Source organism: Callithrix jacchus, chromosome 10, assembly GCF_049354715.1.
Source record: "Callithrix jacchus isolate 240 chromosome 10, calJac240_pri, whole genome shotgun sequence".
NCBI lineage: Eukaryota > Metazoa > Chordata > Mammalia > Primates > Cebidae > Callithrix > Callithrix jacchus.
Genome location: NC_133511.1, coordinates 128,618,507 through 128,645,428, shown reverse-complemented (window position 1 = coordinate 128,645,428; position 26,922 = coordinate 128,618,507). Strand labels below are relative to the sequence as shown.

Here is a 26,922-nt window from a genome sequence, read left to right as displayed (position 1 = left end):
GACAAGGACACTGAAGAGGCAAACACAGGAGTGAATAAGAGGGGGCAGGAAGCACACAGGAAACACATTGGACTGTGCTGGCTGCAGCGGGAGCTGCTAGGACACAGTGGTCACCGTGGGTGTTGACAGAGCAGGTGCACACTAGAGGAGCTGAGAATTCAGTGTCTGCTGCCAGGAAGCCCTGGGCATCAGAGAGCAGGACAGGCAATCACAAGGACAGGCCCCTGAGGGCTGGGCAAGATGGTGCCAGGGGCAGAGACACCAGGAGGAAGCGTGGTGGGTGTGCCAAGGTCAGGGCGGGCAGGACACATTTGGAGCTCTGGAGAGGTGGGGCAGGTGACGCGTCTGGCCTTGCAGGTTCAGGCGGGCCGACCTCTGCTAAGGCCTGGATTCCCTGTCATACTGGCAAGGAGAGCTTGCCCTGATGTCTCACAGACCTGGGCTCAGAGCAGTCAGGTGACACGCTGGAGGTCACCCCGCCAGAGAAGAGTAGGCAGGATGGGAGCACAGCTCTGCCTGGGCTGTAGTCCAGCTTCTGCGGCTGCCTGAACCCCGACCAGCCCAGGGCAGCCGTGTCCCTCCATGGGGCTATAGCTTCTCCAGGCCCAGGACACGACCTGCTTGTCTCTGGGCTCAGCACTGGTGCTGGGGCAGAGTCCTCTCACTCTCCATCTGTCTAGACCGGGCTATTTGTCATGCGCTCCAGACACCATCAGCAGCCAGCTGCCTTCCTGTCCCGCTGCTGCACACAGATGGATGGCCCCATGGGGGACCCAGCAGCTATTTCCTGGGCTGGGAGGATGGGACTGATCCTGTAGCGCTTTCACCTCTGAAACTGTCCCCACCCTTATCTCGTTTCCAGATATTCCAGGAAGGAGGCCACACAGCTCCTGGGTCTTTTGTGAAGTGTCGCAAGAATGGATGACCCCTCCCACCCTGGCCCTCAAAGCCTGTCACCCCTGGCCACCAGGGCTCAGGTTCCCCTCCTTCTGAGCCTAACAGATGGCCTTCAGACTAACAGTGCCCACACTCCACACTCCCTGCTGAGCTGCCTAGTCCTGAGAGCACGGTCTGGGCAGAACTGGCAGTGAGCAGGGGCAGGGGGACTCGGCATGGCCAGAACCACATCCATCCCGGGAAAGGGGCAGGGGCAGGGGGACTCGGCATGGCCAGAACCACATCCATCCCGGGAAAGGGGCAGGGGCAGGGGGACTCGGCATGGCCAGAACCATGTTCATCCCGGGGAAGGGGCAGTGGGCAGGGGAAGGGGGACTTGGTGTGGCCAGAATCATGTTCATCCCGGGGAAGGGGCAGTGGGCAGGGGGTAGGGGCCACTTGGCATGGCCAGAACCATGTTCATCCCGGGGAAGGGCAGTCGGCAGGGGGTAGGGGCCACTTGGCATGGCCAGAACCATGTTCATCCCGGGGAAGGGCAGTGGGCAGGGGGTAGGGGCCACTTGGCATGGCCAGAACCATGTTCATCCCGGGGAAGGAAGAAAAACCAGCAAAGGCACATGTCTCTGGGTTGGGGGACTGGGGACTATATATAAGCTTTTCTTCTTTCCATTTTTGAATATTCTTCAAAGTTCCCATAAGTGAGCAACATATTATTTTTCTGGTGGAAAAAGAACAACTTTATTCAAAGGCAGCTGCAGAATGTCCCACCCGGCTTCAATAGTGCCCATTGAATGCCTTCATTTGGGCAAAAAAGAAAATTTCTGCAGGTCTTTATTTAAAAAAATACATGACTGGGGTGCTTTTCAACAAAAATGTCCCCATATGGATGGAAAAAGTTTTGGCGATTTATCTTTTTAGTATTTTCTGTGGAGTTTGAATATTTTAACAACGACCAGAAAGCATTTTATTTATGGACAGAAACGCATCAAATGAGTCGTGCTTTGAAAGTTTGGCTTTGCCTCCTCCCTCAGTTCCTTTCTCTCTCTGCCTCTTTCCAAAGCAAACCCTGGGGGCAAATCTCCAGATGACCCAGGGCTGAGGAGGGAGAGTGAGAACAGAGGTGGGAGATTTGAGTACCCGGCGGAGAGCGGATGGCCCTGTGGGGACAGGTGTGGGAGGGGAGAGGAGGGGACGGGAGCGGACGATGGAGGCGCCTGGCCCGCCGGCCCACGGGGCTGGGTCTGTTCTGCGCAGAAGCAGCACCACCTGGTGGCCTCTGCTGGTGACATCGGGCACCTGCAAGTACTGGGCCTCGGAGAGGGGGATGGAGCCCTGGGTGTAGCCTACCTAGGGTGGGCAGGACAAGGATGGCTGAGGGGGGTGGGGAGCAAGGCGCAGTTCCCCGCCCCCCCCACACTCTGCAGTGGGAGAATCAGAGCCTCAGCCAGCAGGCAGTATGGAGGGCAGCAGGAGCCTGGAGGCCTGGGTTCCAATCTGGCAGTCCCCACCATGGGCTGGGGGCTGGCTCTGGTTTACTTCAGTTTTCTCCTGTGTGACTCAGGCGCAGAGGGTAGAGAGGGGCTGGGTGAGGGGACCTGGGCAGGGCCTTGGGAGTGTGGTGCTCACCCCTGTTCAGGAGGCTTCTCCTTTCTCCCACCTGGCCCAACCTCCCTCCAGCTCCGGTTTCCTGCCTTCCTCACCCTCAGCAGGCCTGGCTGGTGCGTGGTCAGGACCAAGTCTCTCCAGCTATGTCCAGCCCTTAGGTGCTCAGGATAAGAGCTAGGTGGTGGGCGGGGCTCCTCCCAGCCCTGGAAGCATTTGGGTACAGGGTGGGCGAGGGTGGGCATCTCCTGGCAGGCCTTGTGGGCAGGGCAAGCCCACCTATAAGAGGCCCATGGGCAGTACTATCCCAGTGCCCTGCCCGGTGCCCTCCTCCAGGGCCCTCTGCAAGACGGTCCGCAGCGGCTCCCGCCTCCCGGGCTTCCGGCCCGATGCCAGGTAGATGAGGGGCTTGGAGCTGCTGTTAATGCAGGCCAGCAGCATGGCCAGCGGGAAGAAGATGGGCAGCAGGAAGCTCAGCAGGGCCCGCAGGCTCCAGTAGAGGACCAAGGGCAGGCCACAGAAGAAGAGCAGGAGCAGCATGCCCAGGATGGTGCCATAGAATCTGGGCCGAGGGCGCGTGGAGCAGCAGGCCACCCAGACAAAGAGGACCACGCCGGCCACACAGGCCACGCAAGCCAGCAGCAAGAGCCAGGCGACGCTGGCCACGTGGTAGCGCAGGCAGACCAGGGGGCGCATGCTGGTGCGCAGCAGGCCACAGGCGTTGGCGGGCAGCAGCACGGCCGGCAGGCTCAGGGCCCACGCCAGGGCGCAGAGGACAGCTGAGGTGTGTCTGGGCCGGCAGCCCTGGTAGCAGGCAGGGAAGAGGTCAGAGAGGCAGCGCTCCACACTGAAGGCCGCCAGCAGCCAGAGCCCCGCCACGAACCACAGGAAGGTGAGCACGAAGTAGAGCGTGACCTGGATGCCCAGGGCAGCCTGGGCCACGGAGAAGCCCATGTGGCAGGAGAGGAACAGGAAATCTGAGGCGGCCAGATGCAGCAGGTAGACAGAGAAGGGCCCCTTCTTGATGTGGAGGCCAAGGTTCCACAGCACCAGCCCATTACCGACCACCCCACCGAGAGCCACGATCAGCGTCAGGTAGAAGAGCACGCTGTCCAGGGTTCTCCAGACACTGAAGAGTCCAAACATCCCAGCCGGCTCAGAGGGCACTGGTGAGGGACCTGCGAGATGGAGGCAGATGTGGTCCTCAGGCGTCTTTTGTGCACCTGCTGGGGGTGCAGGGAGCGGCGTCTGTAGCGCTGCAGGTGCCCACCTGGTGCAGCCCCGGACCACCCTTCCCTGAGGTGTGACCTCAGCTGGGGCTCAGCCCTCTGCACCTCAGGTCAGGCGTGCCTAATGCCTCCCCATACTTTCGGGCAGGCCCTGGCCTCCTGCAGGGTGCACTAAGGTGCTCAAAAGATGTCCACGTCCCTCCGTGGATGTGGTGAGGGCGACGCTGCACCTTCCACCGTGTGCCAGACAAGGCTTTGCGGACAGAGGGACATGCGTGGGGAACCCACCAGTGGGGCCCTCATCCTCCCACAGCGGTAGGAGCTTCTCCACGGTGGACCCTCAAGGGGCTCCCACCAGTGGACCTAGACCGGCCTCCTATTGAAGTTCCCTCCCCAGAGGGTCTCTGGAGGTGTCCAGGGAAGGAAGTGCCCAAAGGCAGAGGCTTCAGGTGGCCTGAGGAGGGACGATGGGGTGCAGGGGTGTGAGGAGCTGCAGAGAGCCCCCAGCCTCCCTGCCCTCTCCCGGCCTGAGTAGAGGCTGAATCCCAGGCTCACGCTGCCGGCAGTGCACACGGGAGGCCACTCTGAAGCCTTGAACCAAGGGAGGGGCTTTGGTGGCAGTGGCAGGGCCCTGGGGCCTCTCCAGGAGCTGCCAACACAAGGGGAGGGGCGGGTACAAGCAGCCACTTGCAAGGAGCAAGGCCGAGCGTCACTGAGGATGTTCTCGGGGCAGAGAGAGAGTGGCTGCCAGAAGCTTCAGCGGAGCCACCGAGAGTCTCAGAGCGGTCCCTCCCCTCCAGCCAGCCCCTCCCGCAGGACCCACACGAGTCCTGTTCTTAGTTCCAGGAGACGCGTCAGGACCCATGCTCTGAGGGCGTGGGGGGTGACAGACAGTGGAGCGAGAAAGGAGACAGAGAGAGAGAGACAGAGACAGAGAGATATAGACAGAGTCATGGAGAGACAGGGACAGAGACAGACAGAGACAGGAAGAGAGAGACCGAGAGACAGAGATAGAGAGATACAGAGAGACAGAGGAGAGAGAGACAGAGAGACAGACAGTGGGAGTGCGGCTGAGCCCCTGACACGCACCTGGAGCCCCCTCGCCGCACCTTTGCCTGGGCTGTGTTCCCACCTGCTCGCTGACCCAGGTCCTGCCCTACTTCAAGGCTTTGCTCCTATGCCGGGGCCTGCACCCTCTGCAGCTCCTCTGCCCCCTCCAGCCCCGTCTCATGCCCGACCTTCCCCCCGCACCCCGGCACCTTCTTTGTACTTGTTCTTGTCCCCAGTCAGGCGGGAAGGGTTTTCAGCTCCGGCCTCAGCTCCTGTGGCTTGTTGTGGCTGGGCACACGGTGATGGTGGCCTGTCCTCCGGGCCCAGCCACGGGGAGTGGGAGACCTCGGCCGGACCCTGGATTGTGGTGGTGACCGTTGTGACCGGGTGTTTCCACCCTTCTGTGAGCCTCAGTTTCCCCGAGGAGCTAACCAGATTCTCCTGGCTGTGCTCTGGCCCGGCTCGGAGTCTGAGGGGTGGGGGTGAGACCAGTGCTTGGGCCCGTGTGCTGGGATGAGGTGGGCTCTGTTTCTGGAGAGAGAGTTACAGAGAGCAGTGGCAGGGCAGCAGGAGGGCCGTCTTCATTGTTATCAGAACAAGTCACCTGCCCGGCAGCTCCAGCAGCGCCCTCGAGCTCTGAGAGCTCCGGGTCCACACATTTCAACTCAGACCATGTTCCCACCCTCAACCCGCCCTCCCTTCCCTTCCCAAAGGAAATCCAGATGTCCCATCCAGCCCCATCCCCCTGGGAACCAGGACAGAAGCAGAGGCCACTGCAGAGGGCAGGAGAGGGCGCCAGTGCCTCACCTGGGGTGTGGGGGGGCAGGCAGAGCCTTCTCACCTGTGACAAGACTGCCCCGCTCTCTCAGGCCCTTCTCTGCTCAGACAGCACTCACTGCCTGGAGGCTCCTTCTGATTCCTAAACCCTTTTATGTCCTCTGGGGCCCAGCTGGCTGGATGGAGGGCACCCGGCCAGTTCCCTGGAAGCGGCAGGGTGTGGCACTGTTCACAGAAATTTCAGGAATAAGCTAAAACGGAGATGTCCGTGTGGGCTACCTTTCCCTTCCTCCTTAGCTCGGCTGGCAGGGGAAACTGAAGGCACCAGGCAAGCAGCCTCCCTCTGCCCCCACCTCACCTGGTACCTGGAGAGAGGGAGCAGAATGGGGACCCTCTGTGCCCAGGGAGGCCGGAGCACCTTCCAGCTGCCCCACTGATATTGGGCTGCTCCTGCCAACCTTTGGTTTGCTGCGGGCACAGGGGACCTAGAACTGTGGGCAGGGGCCTGGCTGTGTGGCCTTGAGAGAATGACCTAACCTCTCAGTGCCTCAGTTTCCCCCTTTCACTGGACTGACCTCTTATGGACAGCTCGGTGCCTAGGTGCCCAGGCTTGGGACTGGCTCCCATGATGGGTCAGCCGACCAGTGCTTCTGTGGGTGGTCTGAGAGGTGACCGCCCCCAACTTCATAAAGAGACCCCTCCCCATCCACCCATCTGCCCCAGACCAGAGAGACTTTTTCCTTTCACGGACTGCATTCCACAGCTCCTGACTGGGGTTCAGAGTTAGCTCAAGTCAGAAATTAGGTTATAAAGATGATGTTTCTCCCCAAATGGCTTCGGAAATCAGTTATGAAGCACAAATCCGAGGTCCGTGGAGCTCTAGGTGGAGGCCACCCGGCTGCCAGCACTGTTCACGTGGGAAGTAGAAAAGTTCCTTTTCAAAGTTCCCTTTCTTGTTAAAGAACAAGTGAGCTAATAATTTTGTGAAACCCTATCCTATGTAGCTGTCAGACACGCCGTGCTCACAGGCACGTAGTACATTCTATGTCCCTGTACCTTCACCAAGAGATCTGTGCTGGACGTGCTCACAGGCATGTCCCAGCTCTCCACTGCTTTCACCTGTTTAGAAAAGTTTTAAGTTGTTAGCCAATGGGGTTTTAGTTTAGATGGTGAGGTCTGCTCCGGCCAACGGAGATCAGACACGGCGGTAAGGATGACCCCACATGCGTGAGGGATAAACGTGTGTGTTTCCCTTTGTTCATTGTACAATGAACTAGTGAGGGCGCCCTTCCTGCAGCCCAGGAAGAATACACTGCGTCGCTGAAAGGGCCTTTGTCTCAGTGCTGATTTTTCTTCGTGGTACCGAACATCTATTTGCAACATTGCACGTGGCTTTGAAAGGCCCTTATGGCCTAGGGGCCCTCCTGCCAGCTCCACCCCAGATGCTGGTCCTCGCTGGTCTCCAGGGCCTCTCCCCGTGAGGCTCCACCTCCGCCTCAGGGTCACGGCCCAAGCCTGCTGTGTTGCTCGAAGTTGAGTGAAACCTCCAGCCCTCTATTAACTTAGTTGGGTCCCTCCTGGCCACCTCACCGTCGGGTGGGTCGGGAGCTCGGTGTCAGCAACACAAGCACGTGAGAGCTGGAAAGTTCTGGTTCCTTGCAGACCCTCCAGCCAGGCAGGGCCCAGGAGCAGGGCTGTCTTGTAACCCAAGTCTCAGGCAGCGACTGCAGTCCCGGCCCCTGAGGGCTTCCCCTGTCTAAGGGCCGTTGCGGGTTGGGGTGTCTTAGTTTCTGGGGTCGCTTTCTATGGGGCACTTCAAACAGTGCTGGGCATGGGCGGTTGTTTGAGGCAGCCTGAATGAAGCATGAAGCTCTTTGGAGGGACATCCATGCCGCTTGGCCAGCCCCGGCCAGGCCCAGGAAGCCGCCGACCATGGTTTCTCCGTCACCCCAACCCCTCCCGCAGCCCTTTTTCGCGTCTGCCCACCGCCTAGGCCGTGCGTTGCCTTTTTCACCTGGCCAGGTGTCCCCTGTGGAGCACGGGTGAAGGCCGGGCTTCAGTCCATCTTATTCTCTCTGGGAGGGGCCTGGTGCAGGTGCAGTGCATGGAGGGAGCCTTGGTGGGAGAGGGGAACAGCTGTTCCCAGTGCTGGAGGAGGACTGAGCCAGCGCCTGCCCCATACACGGCATGGCTCGTGTGTCCAGTCCCAGTTGCTGGCACCTGACTGGGGAAAAGGACCTTTGCAGATGGGTGGACAAGACGAGCTCATCCCAGAGAATTTGTATGGGCCCCAAATCCAATGACAAGTGTCCTTATACGGGAAGGGAGAGGAGGGACAGTGGAGAGCAGGGGGAGGCCACGTGAGGTTGGAGGTGAGAGAGGGTCACACAGCCACAGGCCAGGGAGGACACAGAGCCACCCGGAGCTGGAAGACACGAGGAAGCACCCGCCCCTGGAGACTTTGGGGAGCACGGCCCTGCCTCCCCCTTGATGTGTGGTCATCTGTTCCGGCAGCTACAAGCAATGACCGCAGGGCAGGCGGCCGTACTAGTGCCACTGAGTGAACCCTCTGAGTGCGTGCGTGTCCCCCCACTGGGCCTCTCACGCCCCGCAGCACTGTCTGAGATGCCGACCTCCTCAGCCCTGCCTACAGCTGGGGAAACTGAGGTGTCGGACACTTAACTTGCTTGTCCAGGTGGTGCAGACGCCCAAGAGCGGTTTGTTTGGACACAGCCGTCCTGAGTTCATGTGATGGTTAGAGCTGCCAGCTGGGCTGTCCCGCCCGTGTCCAGGCTCCGCTCCGTGACATGGTGATCTCACCGCTCAACCTGCAGCAGCTCTGTGCCCTGGCCAGTGTCCCAGCCTGAAAGTGCGGGAATGACTTGATCCCATCGAGTGTCCTGTGGGTGCTGTTGGGGGGCCCCTGAAGAAGCAGGAACAGTGCAGGATGCGGGAGCTTCTGGCGCCGGGAACCAGCCTCAGTTCACGTGGTTTTCACGCCACCATCCCATCTGACCTTCAGAACAAAACTGGCCTGACTCAGCCCAAGGCTGCCCAGGTCCCCCAGGGCAGATAGAGAGTGGGGACCAGGGGTCCAGCAGAGTCCCCAGCCCAGCCCAGCTGCATGGGGAACAGACCCCTGCCCCTGCTGGTCTGCAGAGGAGCTCAATGTGGGGAGTGTTACATATGGGCATATTATTATTCAGGCAGGCGAGGCCAGCAGATGAGGAGACCCTGGCATGGAAGAGATGGTTCCTAACCATAGCTTCCAGGAGGAGGGGAAGCTGACCCCATGGGGCCACATGGGCCGTGCCAGGTGGGTCAGGAGGCAGAGGGAGGAGGAGGAGGAGAACTTCTAGGAGCTTCACCACGGTTTCTGTAGGAAGGAGCAGGCGAGGCAGGCAGTGCCGCCGGGTGTAGGGTTTGCAGTGGGAATACTTTCAGAGCTCTGGGTCCTACAGCCTGTCCCTGGTGGTCTGGAACCTGGCTTTGGGGCCATGAGGGCAGGGACAGTGGCCAGGAGTGTGGGAGCCGGAGAGAGGAGGGGTGGGGGTGGGGGTGCATTTGCGAGGTGAGCTCATGAAGGCGTTGTCACTCTCTGGGAACTGACTGACCCTGGGAGGGGCCGCCCCTCCTGCGTCTGCAAGGGCCTAGATGCTGAAGCTTCAGAACAGAGAAAACAGGACACAGATGGAACAGGGAGTAGTGGGGGCTGTGGGGGGCTGGTGCACCGGATCTGAGGCTGCCCTCTTTCTGCCTCCCTCCCTCCTTGTTCCCAGGTTGGAGTCTTGCACAGCTGGGAGCTAGGGGCTCCCATCAGGGGACACCCAGCTTAGAAACCAGAACCCCTCGGTGGCAGCCAGCTCTGGGCTCTGCAGTTTGGGGCGGTGGCTCCTGTCAGGCGCTCTCTGTATCTCGAAGCCTCAGTGCTTGAGAAGTTCATGTGACCTCATGCACGGTACACGCGTGGCCGGCGCCCAAGGCAGAGTCACGACTTGGAACACACTGGCTCTGCTGCTAGTGAGATCCAATAGTTGAAGAGAAAAATACCCCTTCACGAAATTAGCAGGTCTGACACGCATCAGCGACCACTTATGGGGGTGGTAGGGAAGCCAGGGGCGAACGGACTGGAAGCCCCGTGGCCAGCTGGGCATCGTGCGGGCACCGTCAGGGCAGGCGGGTGGGGTGTGCTTCAGAGGAAAATTTCAGGGCTGTGGAAGAATTGTGCAATTTCAGGATAAAAACCAAACAAAGGCAGTGTCACGGTTTAGGTATGTTTGCTTTCATTTCTCCAGCGCGTGAGCCGCTGAACCAGCCCAGGAGGGAGCGGGCCCGGCCCCGTGAGGACGCCACGCAGCGCAGGCTGATTTACAGACTCGCACCCGGTGCTGGGGAGGGGACGGGGATGCTGCCACAGGCCTGTCTCTGTCCCTATCATCATACACACAGGCCTCACACACAGCCTCCCTGGGCCCTGAGGAGGGAGCGGATTACAGAGGCTCCCTGGAATGTTGGCTGCCCCCAGCAGGAGCCGTCTGTTCCTGGGAACTCTGCTAGCTGCAGCAGCCTCACAGGGACCTGGGGACGAAGGTGGGCAGGGTGGGCTGCGCCCTGGTGGAGGAGCTTTGCCTGTCACCCGGGCGGAGGCGTCCTTTGAGTGGGCGGCCCCAGGGTCCTGGAGGGTGGGGTCTAGGGGTTGAGGTCAGCCAGGGGTCCCTGGTGGAGCCCTGTAGCTCTGGGGGCAGAAGAGGAGGCGCCGTAAGTCCGTACCCCTGCGGCCATGCCTGCTGCTGGAGTGGGGACAGGCTGGGCCCAGTTTCTGTGGAGACCTCGGATGAAGCCACATTTCCCGGACTCCTTGGGAAGGGCTAATAAGCAGGCATCTAGAGCTGCCCCTGATCCCCTGGATGCTAAGGGGATCCTCTCTCTGGGAGGGAGTGAACATTCGAAGGGTCCCCAGTCCGTCTGGACCCTTTTGCAGCAAAGGGGTCTGGGTGGGGATGGGGCCAGGGTCTGGGGAGCCAGTGTGGGGCTGAGGACACCTGAGCCTGCCCTGGTCCAGGTGGTGGAGGCTGGGCTGGGAGTCACCTTCTGGCTCTGCCACTTTCTTGTGGTCCTGAGCGGCCGCATAGCCCCTCTGAGCCTCAGTGGTCTCATCTGGAGAGTGGGAGTAAGTTCCTACATTATTACAGGGATTCCCGGGATCATGCCCACGGCAAGGTCACGTCATGAGATTCATCTGTGCTTTTCCTCCCGGTTCTTCCTTGTCCTGGGGGAAGTGTATGTTCTGGGGCTGAAAGTGGGATCTGTGGACAGGCCACTTCCCTTTCTGTCCTCGTTTCGCCAGCTGAGGAATGGAGCTTGCTAATCCTGTCCTGGAGGCAGGGAGAGAGGGTCCTGCCCAGATCCTGGGCTGGGGATCAGTTGGGAGGAGGTAAGTCCCCGAGAGGGGCTGGAGGGGCTGTAGGAGAGGTGGGCCTCGCCCCTGGGGCTCCCAGTCTCCAGGCCTGCCGGGGACGGGCGGGAGCCGGGGATGAACGCATTGTGTGGGCTGGGGTGGGCCCAGTGCAGGCCCCATGGGGTGAGGAGGGTGGTGGAGCCAGACTCTAGGGTAGGGTGCTGACCAGGGGTCTGTGACCCTCACCCAGACTCAGCAGGGATAGGCTCAGTCACGACCGGGTGGGAATGCATGGAGGCCGGAGTCAGAGGTCAAACCTCTCAGATGCCTCAGTCTGCGGCTTAGACTGGCATTGCAGACTTGGGGTGGGGCGTTCGTGGCAGGGGACACCCGTTTCTCTTGGGCTCACGAGAGGCTGGCAGGCCTCACAGCACTGGATCTCATCTTTTACAGACAAGCAAGCAGAGGCGGGGAGGCGTTCAGAGACTGGGCCTCGGTGACTCAGTGGGGTGGCCAGCAAGGCTCAGCCAAGGCTGTGGGCTCCAAAGCCCCTGCTCCTAGCACCCCCTGGCAGGTGCTCCGGGGTGGCAGCCAGGACCAGCACTCAGGGGAAGCTCAGAAGCCTGCTGAGGGTGAAGCCCAAGTTCCTTCCTTAGAGGGATCCTCTGGAGCCAACCGGCCCGGGACAGGGGTTGGGCTGCGTCACACGGGGCGGGCAGGAAGCTTTCCAGTTGCTGAAGGCCTGGGTCCCATGGGGAGACAGGGCTGCGGGCTGCTGTGTGGGGTTGTAAGGAGCGTTTCCGCCCACCCAGGGTGCAATATCTGGGGACACCCATGGGGCCGGCTTTTCCGAAGCTCCAAGCGAGGGTTGTATTGTCCGGGTCTGAATCACATGCCTTGAGCAAGGGGCCGATGACCAAGGACAGCTCCACAGCCTTTTAGAAGCCACCCTCAGCCCTGCTTTTCCTCACAGCGTGTGTGCTGGGGTTGGGGGTACAGCTCTGGATCCACGTACACCTTATGCTGATAGAATGAGTGGCTTTGTGGCATCACTGCATTTTCCTGCTTAAAACCCACGACGACATAACCGGCCCAGGACAAAAAGGCTTCAGGCCGCTTTGGACAGAGTTCATCGGGGCCGGAAGTCAAGTTTTGGGCAGTCTTCAATTTTAGGGTCAATTCAGGTGCTGCAAAGGGGACATGGTGAGCTGAGGGACGGTTGTGTTCTCCGTGGGTGCACCTGCAGCATGAGGAAGCACGGGCAGGAGGGGAGGTGACTGCGGGAGGGTCTGCACCTGCCCCTCACCTGGTGCCCAGCCTGGCTTCCTTCCTTTCCAGGGTCTCCTCACTGAGGCTGAGCAGGGAATGGGTAGCAGCAGCGGCTCTTTAGTGCTTGTGCCTGAACTGTCAGGGAGGTTTCCCCAAAATGCATATTCCTGGGCCTTCTCCCCAGAGACCCAGCCCACCTGCCTGGGCACGTAGAGACCTCGCCTTTCCAGCTGCCTCCCAGGGGAGCCTCATGCCCAGGAGCCAGGGTCACAGCTTCGACAGCCCATGACCAGGTCACCCACCAAGGCCTCCTCCAGGTGCGGCTGGCCCCAGCCTCTGACCCCACCGTCTTCCCGGAGGCAGGAGGGTAACTCCTCCTGGCTCCCGGAGGCTGAGCTGGGGTCAGGGCCCCCAGGGCTCAGGCTGCTATGTCCACCAGGCCCCGGCGGGAGGTCTCCCTGACAGCCCCCAGCTCAGCCTCGTCTCCCAGTGCCCGCTGGAGGACCAGCCGGAGAGGCAGCCTGCGGCCCTGGGCACTGCCCAGGCAAAAGTAGATGACGGGCTTGGCGGCGCAGTGCACTGCAGCCATGAGGAAGCTGACGTGGTAGAAGTACTGGGGGATGTGCCAGAGCAGGTTCCGGGACAGCCAGTAGATGCCGAAGGGCAGGCCGCAGAAGAGGAAGAGGAGGACGGTGAGGAGGACCAGCGCAGGGAAGCCCCGGGGCGGGGGCCGCTGGGGGCCTCTCTCCATGCGCAGCAGCAGCAGCAGGCTGGCCCCACACATGGCGCAGCACAGCGTGGCCAGCAGCACCGCAGCCACCAGCCACAGCGTCCAGCACAGGTGGTGGCTGGGCTCCCCAAAGAGCTGGGTGCAGGCGCCGCTGAGCATCAGGTGCAGGAGCAGGCAGAGGGCCCAGGTGAGGGCGCATGTGCAGGTGGTCAGGTGGCGTGGGCGGCGGCATGAGTGCCAGGCTGGAAAGAGGGCGGCCAGGCACTGCTCCATGCTGACGGCCCCCAGGAGGCTCAGGCCCACGATGTAGCAGAAGAAGCGCAGCGTGGCCAGACTGGTCTGCACGAAGTCCGGGAAGTCCAGCCGGCCTGGCAGCAAGTCGGGGACCACGGCCACCATGTGGCAGCCAAGGAAGATGAGGTCTGCACAGGCCACATCCAGGAGGTAGATGGCAAAGGGGTTTCTGTAGACATTGGAGCTGAGGAGCCAGAGGACTGCCCCGTTCCCCAGCAGCCCACCCAGGCTGAGCCCCTCAGTGAGGGACAGGATGACGAGGTTGAAGGCCACATCCTCCTGGGCGCCGTCGGCGGTCCCCCCATGCTGCCCAGCTTCTCTGGGGTCCATCGTGGGGTGGGGGGCAGGGGTTGCTGCAGGGATGTGTTCAGCTCTCTCTGTCTCCTGATGCCCCTGCAACCACAGCAGTTGAGTCTGGCACTCAGGAAGCTGTGCCCCTTGCCCCTCTCTGCATCAGGGGAGAGGAGATAGATAAGGGTTGGGTGGGTGGCCAGGGGAATGGTCACACCCCCCAGGAGGAGGCTCCTCTCCCATTTCCATCCTCAGCCACCTGACCTCAGCTGCTCTTCCCTGAGACACTTGGGGAGGAAGATCCCCCCTTCCTCCCCTTCCTATGGTGACCTGGCCTCAAGGGCTTTGTGTGGAGCTGGTCCCTGCAGGCTGGGGTGGGGGCAGGGACCAGGAGATGTGGGAAGAAGGGCCAAGACCCCTGGGGCTCCCTGTTGCTAGTGGTGCCTTAACGCTCAGAACAGCCTTATCTTAAAGTCCAAGGCAGAGTAGGATGCACCGCCCATGTCTAATGAGTGGTGTGACCACAGAGGGACAGCTTGCAGTGGCTGGGTGGGCTTTCTGTCATCATCTTAAAGCAGCTCTCAACTCTCAGCCTTTCCTTAACCTAACATGAGGGGCTGTTTGCCAGTGGGCTCCTGGTCCCCAGCCCTCCAGCTTAGTACACCATGCAGCCACATCAGGACCCAGGAGATCTGCCTCTCCCCTGGGCATGTCCCTGCTGTCCCATGGCAAGACTCAGCCTCTGCGGGGTAGGGGGTCTATGGCAGGACTCAGCCTCTGCGGGGTAGGGGGTCTACGGCAGGACTCAGCCTCTGCGGGGTAGAGGGCACATGGAGGGGCTGCATCCTGCTCAATGTCACCTGCCCTTTCCCCATGGGGAGAAGAGGGACCTGTCTGGTGATGGGGCTGGGAGGGGCCCTGAGCTTCCATGGTGTCTCCAGCCTCTCTCCATCCCCTCCCAAGGCAGTTGGCTCATGGGGGCAGGTCCTTCAGGAGGGGTGCTGAGCCCTGGGAGGCAGCACAAATCCCACGGAAGCTAGGCTGGAATCGGAGTCTTCATCACAGCTCTGCCAGAAATACAGCAAGTAATAGACATGATAGGACTCCTTGGTGCTCAGAGCCAGAGACACACCTGCAGAGACATGACCCCACTGTCCCTGTGGTTACCTGTGGCTCACACGCTGCCCCCTGTGGTTAAGACACTGCCCCCTGTGGTTACTTGTGGTTCAGATGCTGCCCCCCGTGGTTACCTGTGGTTCACACACTGCCCCCCATGGTTACCTGTGGTTCACGTTGCCCCCTGTGGTTACCTGTGGTTCACATGCTGCCCCCTGTGGTTACCTGTGGTTCACATGCTGCCCCCTGTGTTTACCTGTAGCCCCATGCTGCCCCCTGCGGTTCACACACTGCCCGCTGTGTTTACCTGTGGTTCACACGCTGCCCCCTGTGGTTACCTGTGGTTCAGACGCTGCCCCCTGTGTTTACCTGTGGTTCACATGCTGGCCCCTGTGGTTACCTGTGGCCCCACGCTGCCCCCTGTGGTTACCCGTGGTTCAGACGCTGCCCCCTGTGGTTACCTGTGGTTCAGACGCTGCCCCCTGTGGTTACCTGTGGCCCCACGCTGTCCCCTGTGTTTACCTGTGGTTCACACGCTACCCCCTGTGGTTACCTGTGGTTCACACACTGCCCCCTGTGTTTACCTGTGGCCCCATGCTGCCCCCTGTGGTTACCTGTGGTTCACTCTGCCCCTGTGATTACCTGTGGTTCACTCTGCCCCTGTGGTTACCTGGCCCATCATGTGTCCCTGAGTGTTTGGTGCCCCTAGCTCCTCCTCTTGGGGTTGGGGGAGATGGGATGGGGCCTTGCCTCCCCCAAGAGGCTGACCGAGGTCAGGGGCCAACACCAGGTGCCCCTCCCAACTTGTTGGTGGCTGGTTCTCCTGTGTCATGGGAGGGCTGGGAGCTGGGATAAGGAGGGTGGGGTTACAAGCAGAAACCCCTATGGCTGGTCTTAGCAGATTCTTCCCACCTCAAGGTTGTGCTCAGACCCTGCTGTCTCCCTCCAGGGACAGGAGGACCTGAGGCCACGCAAGGGGACGCTGTGGTGCCGGGATTCTGGAAGAGGTGACCGGGGGCAGGGTTATCTGTGAGCACAGAGGTGCTAGCCGCCCGGCGAGGTGCTGGTCATCTCCCTCTGCTTACGCCTCAGCTCTCTGATCTTCGTTTGACTGGGGTGAAATGATAGCCTGAGGTTGTCCTCGCCTCAGGGGTGGGCACAGAGGGTGGGGTGCTCAGTGAAAAGGAGGCCCCTCAGGAAGCTGAGTCCAGTTGGGATCTCCTGCAGGTGGGGTCAAGCCTGGTTGGAGATAAAGGGCTCTTCCTCCTGGCCCTGTGCCTGTCCTAGCACCCAAGGCCCTGGGAAGGCAGGCGTTGGGTGGGAGGTGAGGTGGTGGGGGAAGCTCCACCTGGGCCAGCATCACCAGGAGGATACCTAGAGTGGGGCTGATGGGTCATCACTGCCTTGACAGGTGGGGAGGGGTGGGGAGGTGGACAGCTGCTCTCCTGCTCAGGACAGCCTGGGGGCTCCCAACCCTCAGGCCAGGAGGGAGGAGATGAGTTTTGGGAGGTCATAAGACTGGACTTAAGACCCTACAAAAGCTTGAGACCCCAGCAAGCTCTGGTGGGGTTTCTCCAGCCTGTGGCCCCCAAGGGGCATGGTCCCTCTCCTGTCTCACCCCCTGCATGGCTGAGGAGGACACAGGCTTCTCGGCTGGGCCCCAGGGAGAGAGCATGGCAGGGAAGGGAGAGGCATGAAGAGACAGGGTAAGGGGAAGGAAACAGGGAGAACGGGGCATGTGAGGGTAGAGCTTCGGAGCTTGGCCAGAGCCTGTCCCTCTGCTGTGACACTGGAGGAGGTCTCCCTGTGGGGCTCAGGAGGGCGGCAGAGCTCTGTAGGAAGGGTCCCCACAGTTGGGTTACAGGACTGCGGGAAGTAGAGGAGTTGGTTGCATCCTCGGAGAGCAAGAGGGGAGGACAAGGAGGAAGGAGAAGGGGAGGGGCAAGAAGGGCCATGGGAGAGAACAGGAGGAAGGCCTGGCGTTCCCTGTCCCCGGGGGGTCCAGGAGCGGCTGTGCATCCTGCCTGGACAGTCAGTACTGAGGAGCCATGAGGCTGTCCAGAATCAGCGCCCGGTGTGGCAGGGAGGAGAGGGCCTGTCTCCGGCTGTCCCCATGACCCCCTGGAGAGTCTGCACCTGCATGGAACACTCTAGAGCATGGGGGCAGCCAGGCAGATGGGAGACAGAGCTACCGGACAGAGGAGTCACCCAAGCCAGCGTCCTCTTCCAGCGTCAGCCCAGGGCTGGCTGCCGACCAGGTGGCACAGCCAGTCAGAGGGTGGCGGATGCAGCCTGGAGAGCTCCCAGTTGATAGCACCCGCTGTGGCCCCGCCCTGCCCCGCCCCTGCCCCTCTGGCCAGTACAGGAGCCCAGAAAATGCCCAGCACCTGGGCCGGCCCCAGAGACCCACCCTGATCCAGCCACCTTCGCTACTCACCGTTGGGGGCAGAGGAGCAGCCGATCCTGCCTGCTCTGACCCTGGGCCTTGGATCTGCCCTGGGTACGGCCCGGGGTTCCTATCCTCAAAGCCTCTCGGGGTCTCCAGTCCCGTGTCCACCAACTCTGAGTCACGTGGTGTCCGGCTGGAATGGAGCCGGTCAAGAGGGACCCCTTCCCTTCTGCTCAGCTTTTGCCTGGGTGTGGACAGCGAGAGAAACCCCAACCCTCCCTGCAGGCTTCCAGGCAGGCCGGGCAGGCAGAGGAAACCACGAGGTCTCTGGGTGGAGCGAAGCCAAGCTGTGACCTCATCGGCACTCCCAGCTCGAAGCACTTGAGGGACCATTTCTCTCCATCTGTGCCTCAGGGTGGTCGGCTGAGGGCCGGCTACCAGCGGGGCTTGTCCTCACAGGAAGAATGGGTTTGTCCCTCTGCAGAGCAGAGGCTGCTGGCCGCAGCTCCCCGGGCAGCGTGGGACTGTGGGAGCGCCCGGTGCTGCGGGGAGGAGTGGGAGTGTGTGTGAGGCTGTCCCTCTGGCCTCACTCACAGGCATACAGAAGATGGCTGGTGTCAGGAAGCTGCCTTGTGGTGCCTGGCAGAGGAGACTGAAAGGCATCCAGCAGCACCAGGTTCCGTGAGACCCTGTAAGTTCAATGATTTCTGCATGTCTTGGAAGGAAAAAGCTCCCATTTCAGACGGTACCTTTCCGTCCAGTACCCTGCCTTAAGGGACACTACAATTGATGTGCAAAGAGAAAGAAAACAAGGTCATTTTTGTCCTCCGTTCCCCCCAGAGTCCGGGTCTCAGCAAGTCTTTTCTCATATCTGTCTTTAGAAAAGTCTCCGAGGTACAGAAGAGCCAGGAACAGCCCGGATTTGCTGCCTGACGTCTTCTCTGGCGGAGTCCAGAGAGCAAGGTTCCCACGTGTGGCCTCTGACCTTCATGACAGCAGGCGTCCCCCAGGGCGCTGGCATCCTCCTTCATCACCTGATCTCGGGGCCAGGCACAGGTAGTGTGGTGTGCGTGCCATGCTGGTGCCTGCCGTCCATGCCGTCCTGCGCTGGTGTCTGTGCCGCTTCCTGAGTTGTCCCTCAGCTCTGAATCCTCCTTTCCTAAACCAGGATCCCAGTTGCCAGGCACCTGGGGCTCTGCAAACCGTGCCTGGGCTCTGCCACAGCTCTGGGAGGCCCTGACAGTTGCAGTCGCCAGAGGAGGGTCCAGGGGTGAGGGAAAGTGCTCCCAGTCCTCCCAACTGCCCACAGGTTCCAAATATCTCACCCTTCTAATTGCCGCACTGCTTTCAGTTGTCCCACAGGTCCCACAGTGCCACCCCTTCCAGTTGTCCGTCCCACCCTTTTGTAAGTGCCACCTTCCCATTGTCCGACACCTTAAAATTGTCTCACTCTTCCAGTTAGCCCTCCCTTCCAAATGCCCCAATTGTCACCCCTGTTTAATTGTCCCACTTTCTCCAGTTGTCCCACGTGCCCAATTGCCCCAAGCCTCCTATCGTCTCACTCCTTTTTATTCCCCCACCCCTTCTATTTTTTAATTCCTTCCAATTTGTCCATCTTCCTTTATGTTTCTGAGCTTCACTTTTCACTCCCTGTCAGTGTTGCCCCAGCATGTTTCTCTCTCTCTCTCTCTCTCTTTTGACAGAATGTCACTCGTGTTAGCCAGGCTGAAGTGCAGTGGCACAATCACAGCTCACTGCAGCCTCCAGCTCGCAAGTGGAAGGATTCCTTTTTCAGCTTTCTGAGTAGCTGGGACTTCAGGCATGTACCAAGTGCCAGGCTACCAGCAGCTTGCCCGGCTAATTTTTAAATGTTTAACTTTGTAGAGATGGTGTCTTGATATATTGCCTAGGCTTGTCTCCAGTTCCTGAGCTCAAGTGATTCCTCCTGCCTTGGCCTCAGAAAGTGCTGGGATTATAGCTGTGAGCCACCATGCCTGCCCCACAGCAACTTTCTCCACCTGGCAGCAGCAGTGGACTTTTGCAGTTTTCCCAGCACTTGAAAAACCAGGCCCATTGTTTCCTGTCAGAGATCCTGGCCACTAACTGGCTGGGAGCCCCTCAGGGGCCTGAGTTACACTCTATTGGTCCCCACTGGTCCTAAATTTCAAAGTTTTAACTTCCTTCCTTTGTTCCCCATTCCCTGGATGGTGGGTCTTTTGCAGTTGTTTCTTCTCTATGTTGGAAACAAGTTTTTGGTGCCGCAAAAGAAACAGCACTTGAACATTAATTTTCTCAGTGAGGCAAATTTACTTCCATAGAAGGGCACATCTCATGGATGGAGCAATGGCAAGAGCACAGTGGGCAAGGGAGGGGAAGGGGTTCTCATTCCTGAGGCAGGTAGTCTCTACTGCTGTGCCTTTCCCCTATTGGCTAGGGTTGGACAGCACAGTCTAAGCTAACTCTGATTGGCTATTTTAAAGAGTGCAAGGGCATGAGCTGGAGTGGCGGGGTGAGTAGTTTTGGTGGGAAGGATGGTTGTAGAACAGGTGACTAAGGATGCCTGAGGACAGAACAGGTGCTAGAGGCTAGGAGGGGGTTGTTCACTGAAACTAGGGGCAGGGAGGCATAAGGAACAAGGAAGTTAAACTTTAAAACAGAGAACAAAGAGCAGGGAAGCTGAACGTGCTGACACATCGGGTCTTTGAAGAGGAATGCAGAACTCATTGTACTTAACAATTTTTCTCCCTCTAGAATTTTAAAGGAAGTCAATAGGCTAAACTGGAAAGAGGAATTTACTTTATCTTACATCTAATACCCTAAGTCTAATACCCTACATCTAACACTCTCCATCTAATACCCTACATCTAACACTCTTCATCTAATACCCTACATCTAATACCCTACATCTAATACTCTTCATCTAATACCCTACATCTAATACTCTTCATCTAATACCCTACATCTAATACTCTTCATCTAATACCCTACATCTAATACCCTACATCTAATACTCTTCATCTAATACCCTACATCTAATACTCTTCATCTAATACCCTACATCTAACACTCTTCATCTAATACCCTACATCTAATACCCTACATCTAATACTCTTCATCTAATACCCTACATCTAATACTCTTCATCTAATACCCTACATCTAATACTCTTCATCTAATACCCTACATCTAATACTCTCCATCTAATACCCTACATCTAACACTCTCCATCTAATACCCTACATCTAACACTCTTCATCTAATACCCTACATCTAATACTCTTCATCTAATACCCTACATCTAATACCCTTCATCTAATACCCTTCATCTAATACCCTACATCTAATACTCTTCATCTAATACCCTATATCTAACACTCTTCATCTAATACCCTACATCTAATACTCTTCATCTAATACCCTACATCTAACACTCTTCATCTAATACCCTACATCTAACACTCTTCATCTAATACCCTACATGTAATACTCTTCATCTAATACCCTATATCTAACACTCTTCATCTAATACCCTACATCTAATACTCTTCATCTAATACCCTACATCTAACACTCTTCATCTAATACCCTACATCTAACACTCTTCATCTAATACCCTACATCTAATACTCTCCATCTAATACCCTACATCTAATACTCTTCATCTAATACCCTACATGTAACCCTCTTCATCTAATACCCTACATCTAATATCTTATGCCTAATACCCGACATCTAATACTCTACATCTAATACCCGACATCTAGTACACTACCTCTAATACCCTACATCTGATATCCTGCGGCTAATACCTCACATCGAATACCCTACGTCTAATACCCTACATCTAATATCCTATGTCTAATACCCTACATCTACTATTCTGTCTAATACCTGATGTTGAATACCCTACATCTAATACCCTATGCCTAATACCTGACATCTAATACTGTAATCTAATACCTGATGTCTAGTATGCTACCTCAGCCTATGTCTAATAGCCTAAGTCTAATACCCTACATCTAATACCCTATGTCTGATACCCTATGCCTAATAACCGATGTCTAATACTCTACATCTAATACCTGATCTCTAGTACTCTAATACCCTACGTCTAATATCCTGCATCTAATACCTGACATCAAATACCCTACGTCTAATACCCTACATCTAATACCCTATGCCTAATAACCGACGTCTAATACTCTACATCTAATACCCGATGTCTAATATCCTGCATCTAATACCTGACATCGAATACCCTACATCTAACACCCTACGTCTAATACCCTACATCTGATATCCTACATATAATACCCTATGTCTGATACCCTATGTTTAATACCCTATGCCTAATACCCGACATCTAATACCTGACGTTGAATACCCTACGCCTAATACTCAACATCTAATACTCTACATCTAATACCCGATGTCTAGTACGCTACCTCAAATAGCCTATGTCTAATAGCCTACATCTAATACCCTATGTCTAATACCCTATGTCTGATACCCTACGTCTAATAGCCTACGTCTAATATCCTACGTCTAATACCCTACGTCTGATACCCTACGTCTGATACCCTATGTCTGATATCCTACGTCTAATACTCTACGTCTGATAGCCTACGTCTAATACCCTACGTCTAATACCCTATGCCTGATACCCTACGTCTCATACCCTATGTCTAATACCCTATGCCTGATACCCTATGTCTAATACCCTACGTCTAATACCCTATGCCTGATACCCTACGTCTAATACCCTACGTCTAATACCCTATGCCTGATAGCCTACGTCTAATATCCTACGTCTAATACCCTACGTCTGATACCCTACGTCTGATACCCTATGTCTGATATCCTATGTCTAATACTCTACGTCTGATATCCTACGTCTAATACCCTACGTCTAATACCTTATGCCTGATACCCTACATCTAATACCCTACGTCTAATACCCTATGTCTAATACTCTACGTCTAATATCCTACATCTAATATCCTATGTCTGATACCCTACGTCTAATATCCTATGTCTGATACCCTACATCTAATATCCTAATACCTGATGTCGAATACCCTACTTCTAATACCCAATATCTAATATCCTACGTCTAATATGCTACGTCTAATACCCTACATCTAATACCCTCCCTCTAATATCCTACATCTAATACCCTTTGTATGCGTTTGGTTTTTCAGTATCTAGTGAACAATTCTTTAAGTTCATCCCTTCAAAATTACAGGAAGCACCTGCCTGCCGACTGTGTCCCTCCTGGTACTGAAGTTGGTCCCGGAAAGGTCCTAGGGGAAACATGGCAATTTGGGCTTGGTTTGGTCATGTCCTTGACCTTGACTGTTGTGATGAGTTTCTGGTCAGTGACACCCGTGACCCATGCCATGCTATGGCTCATCATCAGTCAAATAGGCACTTGTGATGGGTTATGTTGACGTTGGTGCCTTGGGGGACCATTTGCCTGTTGTTCTTGATCATATAACGTTAGTGGGGACCAGGAGCACTGTGGCACACGGCAGCATTGGAGCTTCCAGAAAGAGGATAATGAATTCCACTTCTGGTTCTAAAGGGGCAATGGGGGCTGGAATCACCCTCCTGTTATAAAAGACTAGAAAGCCAAAACATGGTTTGTGGATTTAGACAACAGGCCAAGCAGGACTGTGGTCCCAAGAAGATGGAAGCTGATGGGCAAGCCCTACGCTCACCCCCTGACTTTTGTCTGGAGGTGGCTTCCTGACTTCAACACAGGGCGGAGGAGGCAAAGGGGCTCAGGAGGTTAAATACCAGATAAGGAGAAGGTTGAAAGCAATACAGGTAAGACTGGCAATAAAGACAACAGCAAATGGATAAGCTGTAGAGAAAAGCAGTGACACCAAAGGTGTTTTATTTAACAACCATAAAATGGAAGAAGCTTAGCTGGACTGGTTAAAAAAACAAAAAGTACTTGAGCTCAGGAGTTTGAGACCAGACTGAGTGACATAGCAAAATCCCGACTCTACAGAACACACACACACACACACACACACACACACACACACACACACGTTGTCTGGGTATGGTGGTGCATGCCTGTGGTCCCAGCTACTCAAGAAAGGGACACTGAGGTAGGAGAGTGGCTTAAGCCTGGGAGGTTGCACCACTGCTCTCCAGCCTGGGTGACAGAGCAAGACTCAGTCTCAAAAAAAAGAAGAAAAAGAAAAAAGAGGAACTGCGAATCACCTAGTATACTGCTAAGAAAAGAGGAGACACCGCCCGAGCAGCTGAACAGGAAAGGTGAAATACAGAGATAAACTATATGCCAATAAGCTTGACAGTTTGGATGAAATGGTCAAATTATTTGAAAGACACAATGAAAACATGAATAGTTCTCAATATGAAAACACCGAGCCTGGCTCACACCTGTAATCCCAGCACTTTGGGAGGCCGAGACGGGTGGATCACAAGGTCAAGAGATCGAGACCATCCTGGTCAACATGGTGAAACCCCGTCTCTACTAAAAATACAAAAATTAGCTGGGCATGGTGGCGCGTGCGTCTGTAGTCCCAGCTACTTGGGAGGCTGAGGCAGGAGAATTGCTTGAACCCAGGAGGCGGAGGTTGTGGTGAGCCGAGATCGCGCCATTGCACTCCAGCCTGGGTAACAAGAGCGAAACTCCGTCTCAAAAAAAAAAAAAAAAAAAAAAAGAAAGAAAGAAAACAGTGAGCTCATAATTTAACACTTTTCTCTCAAATAAGTATCTAGTTCCAAATTGCTTCACTGGCAAATCTATAAGATAGATCAAAAATAAATAATGCCAACCTTGCAAAACTTTTAGCAAATAAGAGTAAGGAACACTCCAGTTCATTTCAGGAGGACAGCATTCATCTAAACATCTAATATACAGACTGGACGAAGACATTCTAAGAGCAAAAACTACCGACCAATATTCTCATGAATGTAGGCTCAAAACACTCCGTAAAATATAAGGAAGAACTGTAAGCAATTTGAGTTTATCTTAGAATCATAAAGGGTTTATGAGGTGCAGCTGGGGTTTTGCTTTTTTTTTAATGGGAGGGAATTTATATCAGCTGAATTGTTTGGACTTTTTTTTTTCTGCTTTTTCTTTTTTTAAAAAAAAAATTTTTATTTTATTTTACCAGGGGAAAGCGTGAATGCAGTCCTCCACTACCAGAAATTATGCAGTCGAGTTTCCCACATTTGGGGAAATCGCAGGGGTCAGCACACCCGGAGTGCAATGGATAAGCCTCGCCCTGGGAAAAGCACCTTGGTGATCATGGTATCTCCCCTGCCAGGTAAGTATTCTGCTTTTTCTTCTGGAACTTTTGTATAGATGAAGACTATGTCTCTGCATTTCTGTGCATAAAAACGACAAGAGAGAGCGGTTTAAAAGATGCCAGTTGTGAGCTTCGTCAGTCAGTCTTGCAAAGAGCAGGTCGGTGGGGCCGCGGTGGAGGTTTTTTTGTCCTTCAACCTTTTGATTTTTTTGTCTTGCAAAATGCCAAATTCCCCCTTGCGTTTTCCTTTACTGCATTTTATTCCAAAGAAGACTTCTCTCTTCCTCTTGAGCCTTTCAAAAGCTTCCTAGAGTTCCCCCTCATATTTAGCCATTGTGCTGATCTACCAGTTCATGAGAAAAAGAGTCAAACTCTAAAATACTTGAAGAGATTTATTCTGAGTCAATTATGAATAAGCAATGGCCTGTGACAGCCCCAGGAGATCCTGAGAACATGTGCCCAAGGTGTTCGGGGTGCAGCCTGGTTTTATACGTTTTAGAGACATAAGACCTCAATCGGTACATGTGAGATGTACATTGGTTCAATCTGGAAAGGTGGCACAACTCCAAGCGGGGGCTTCCAGATCATAGGTGGATTCAAAGGTTTTCTAACTGGCAACCGGTTAAGACAGTTACTGTCTAAAGACCTGGAATCAACAGGCAGGGATACCCGGGGTATGATAAAGGGTAAAATGCTCGGATTTCTATCGGGCCTGCCATCTCACATTGGTATCTTATGGCTACAAAGGTCCGTTTCCTCAGCCTTAAGTTCTGTTTTAATGGGAATGCTGGTGGGCTGTGCCTGAATTCCAAAGGGAGGAAGGTATGAGGCATGTCTGACCACCCATTCTCGTCATGGCCTCCACTCATGGTTCCGGCTTCCTTTAGGATGAACGCCCTTCCTTTTAGCTGGTTGGGGGACTTGGAGTTTTATTTTTGCTTTATATTCTCCTCCTCTGACCAAGACTTGACAGAGGTAACATCAATGACCACCAAAGTGTTATTTTGTCCCATCGTGTGGCTGGGGTGTCATGGCTGCCGCCGTGGGTTCATCCCGACCCTCAGTGGGACCCCTGTGGCCAAGAGACTTAGAGCCAATTTAAACATTCTAGGCCAGACGGGAATGGAGGTGCGCAGGCATTCATCAACCCTTACCACTCCACCAAGTTTTATAAATGTGTGTATGTATCTATATAAATTTATATAGATAATACACATATGAAAACACTGAGCTCATAATTTATCGCTTTTCTCTTCGATAAGTGTTGTGTGTGTGTATATATATACAAATTTATGTATATACATACATATATAAATTTATATATACATACACATATATATGTACACACATTATGTTTACGTATATAAATTTACATATGTACATATGTATATTTGTGTGTGTATGTATACACATATATGTATATATGTACATATACAAATATATATACAAAAATTTGTATATACAAATATATACATACACAATTATGCATATGTATATAAATTTATGCATATAAATTTATAAATATATAAACATATATATACATACACACAAATATATATACACACACATATATATATATATATACATATAAATTTATGCAGCTATATCTACCTGCATAAATCTCATGACTGGGAGTATTATACCCAGGAGGCTTTGTCATGAGGTATCTTTATATCTTCTCAGTCATTTTCTTTGAATCCTATGGGAGGCAGTGAATTCTTTATGGTTGAGATGGTGAAAACGTCCCACATCATAACCCAGGAGGCAGTCCCTTTTTTTGCCGGCTGTTTGGGCATCTCCGTGCCCATCCTTGATTTGGAGGGTCTGAACGAATTCTATCCCCCAACACCGGCCCTTCCAATCTCACATGCCTGCGTCTTCTGCGACAGTCCCTGGGCCTGGAGGAAGGACGCTGGTACAATTTCAGTAGCAGGGCGTTTGCGGTGAGAAACAGATGGGGCCCAGTGGGACGCCAAACAAGGGAGTGGCCCGTCTCTGTTTTTCAGAATACCATATTCTGGTTTCCTCAGAAGTAAGACGAGGAGAGATAAACAACATTAATAATTTGACAATCAAAAGAGAACGTGTGTGTCAGAAGAGAAAAATGAATCTATTCCATTAGGGCACCGCCTAAAAGCATCGTGAAGAAAGTTATAACCTGGTTCCTCTTCAGGGGGTTATTACAGCCAAGAAATAATTCATGATTCAATCCACACTGAAAAACAAAAACCAGGGCTGGAATCCAGTAGCGGGTGTATTATAGTTTTCCTCTCTAACAATTCCCCTCTCTCTAGCCCTCCTTTTCTACTACAGAGAAATTACAGTGAGACCAATTTATGTTCAAAGCAAGCCTTCTGATATTCCCTGGTTACTTGCATGAAGTGCATTGGCCATGCAGACTCCTTTCAAGCTGACTTTGCAGGAACTTTAACTGAAAAGACATTATTCTAGTAAAAGCCTTGGTCAAATAACCAGGGTCTCCAAAAGAAGAGACTCTTACTAAACCTATGTCAACAGTTATATGCCATAAAATCAGAATATTCGCTAATAGTTTCTGAATGTTGAAGAATTCATATAGGAAGAAAGTTCCC

General features: G+C 55.0%; 2 protein-coding genes and 1 non-coding gene across 5 annotated transcripts; all 3 read right to left on the bottom strand.

The window, feature by feature from the left end:
* Window positions 1-1,610: 1,610 nt before the first annotated feature.
* On the bottom strand, window positions 1,611-5,679 carry MRGPRG (MAS related GPR family member G). Its single transcript, XM_035264370.3, has 3 exons — window positions 5,620-5,679; window positions 4,988-5,309; window positions 1,611-3,677 (listed from the first exon to the last, which is right to left on the bottom strand). The coding sequence occupies exon 3, from the start codon at window positions 3,643-3,645 to the stop codon at window positions 2,779-2,781; it is 867 nt and encodes a 288-aa protein (XP_035120261.2). The 5' UTR covers window positions 3,646-3,677; window positions 4,988-5,309; window positions 5,620-5,679; the 3' UTR covers window positions 1,611-2,778.
* Window positions 5,680-9,815: 4,136 nt separating this feature from the next.
* MRGPRE (MAS related GPR family member E) lies at window positions 9,816-17,568 on the bottom strand. 3 transcript variants are annotated; one of them, XM_003734330.6, is made up of 2 exons: window positions 17,091-17,568; window positions 9,816-13,639 (listed from the first exon to the last, which is right to left on the bottom strand). In XM_003734330.6, the coding sequence occupies exons 1-2, from the start codon at window positions 17,433-17,435 to the stop codon at window positions 12,641-12,643; spliced, it is 1,344 nt and encodes a 447-aa protein (XP_003734378.5). In that variant the 5' UTR covers window positions 17,436-17,568; the 3' UTR covers window positions 9,816-12,640. The 3 variants fall into 3 exon arrangements, with proteins under 3 accessions (XP_003734378.5, XP_078195461.1, XP_009006926.2); XM_078339335.1 differs by having other exon boundaries at window positions 9,816-14,604; window positions 17,091-17,350; XM_009008678.5 differs by having other exon boundaries at window positions 9,816-13,694; window positions 17,091-17,350.
* Window positions 17,569-24,193: 6,625 nt separating this feature from the next.
* LOC118146057 (U1 spliceosomal RNA) lies at window positions 24,194-24,357 on the bottom strand. The gene has a single exon (XR_004731518.1). It is a non-coding gene; the product is annotated as a U1 spliceosomal RNA (small nuclear RNA).
* Between the last annotated feature and the right edge of the window lie 2,565 nt (window positions 24,358-26,922).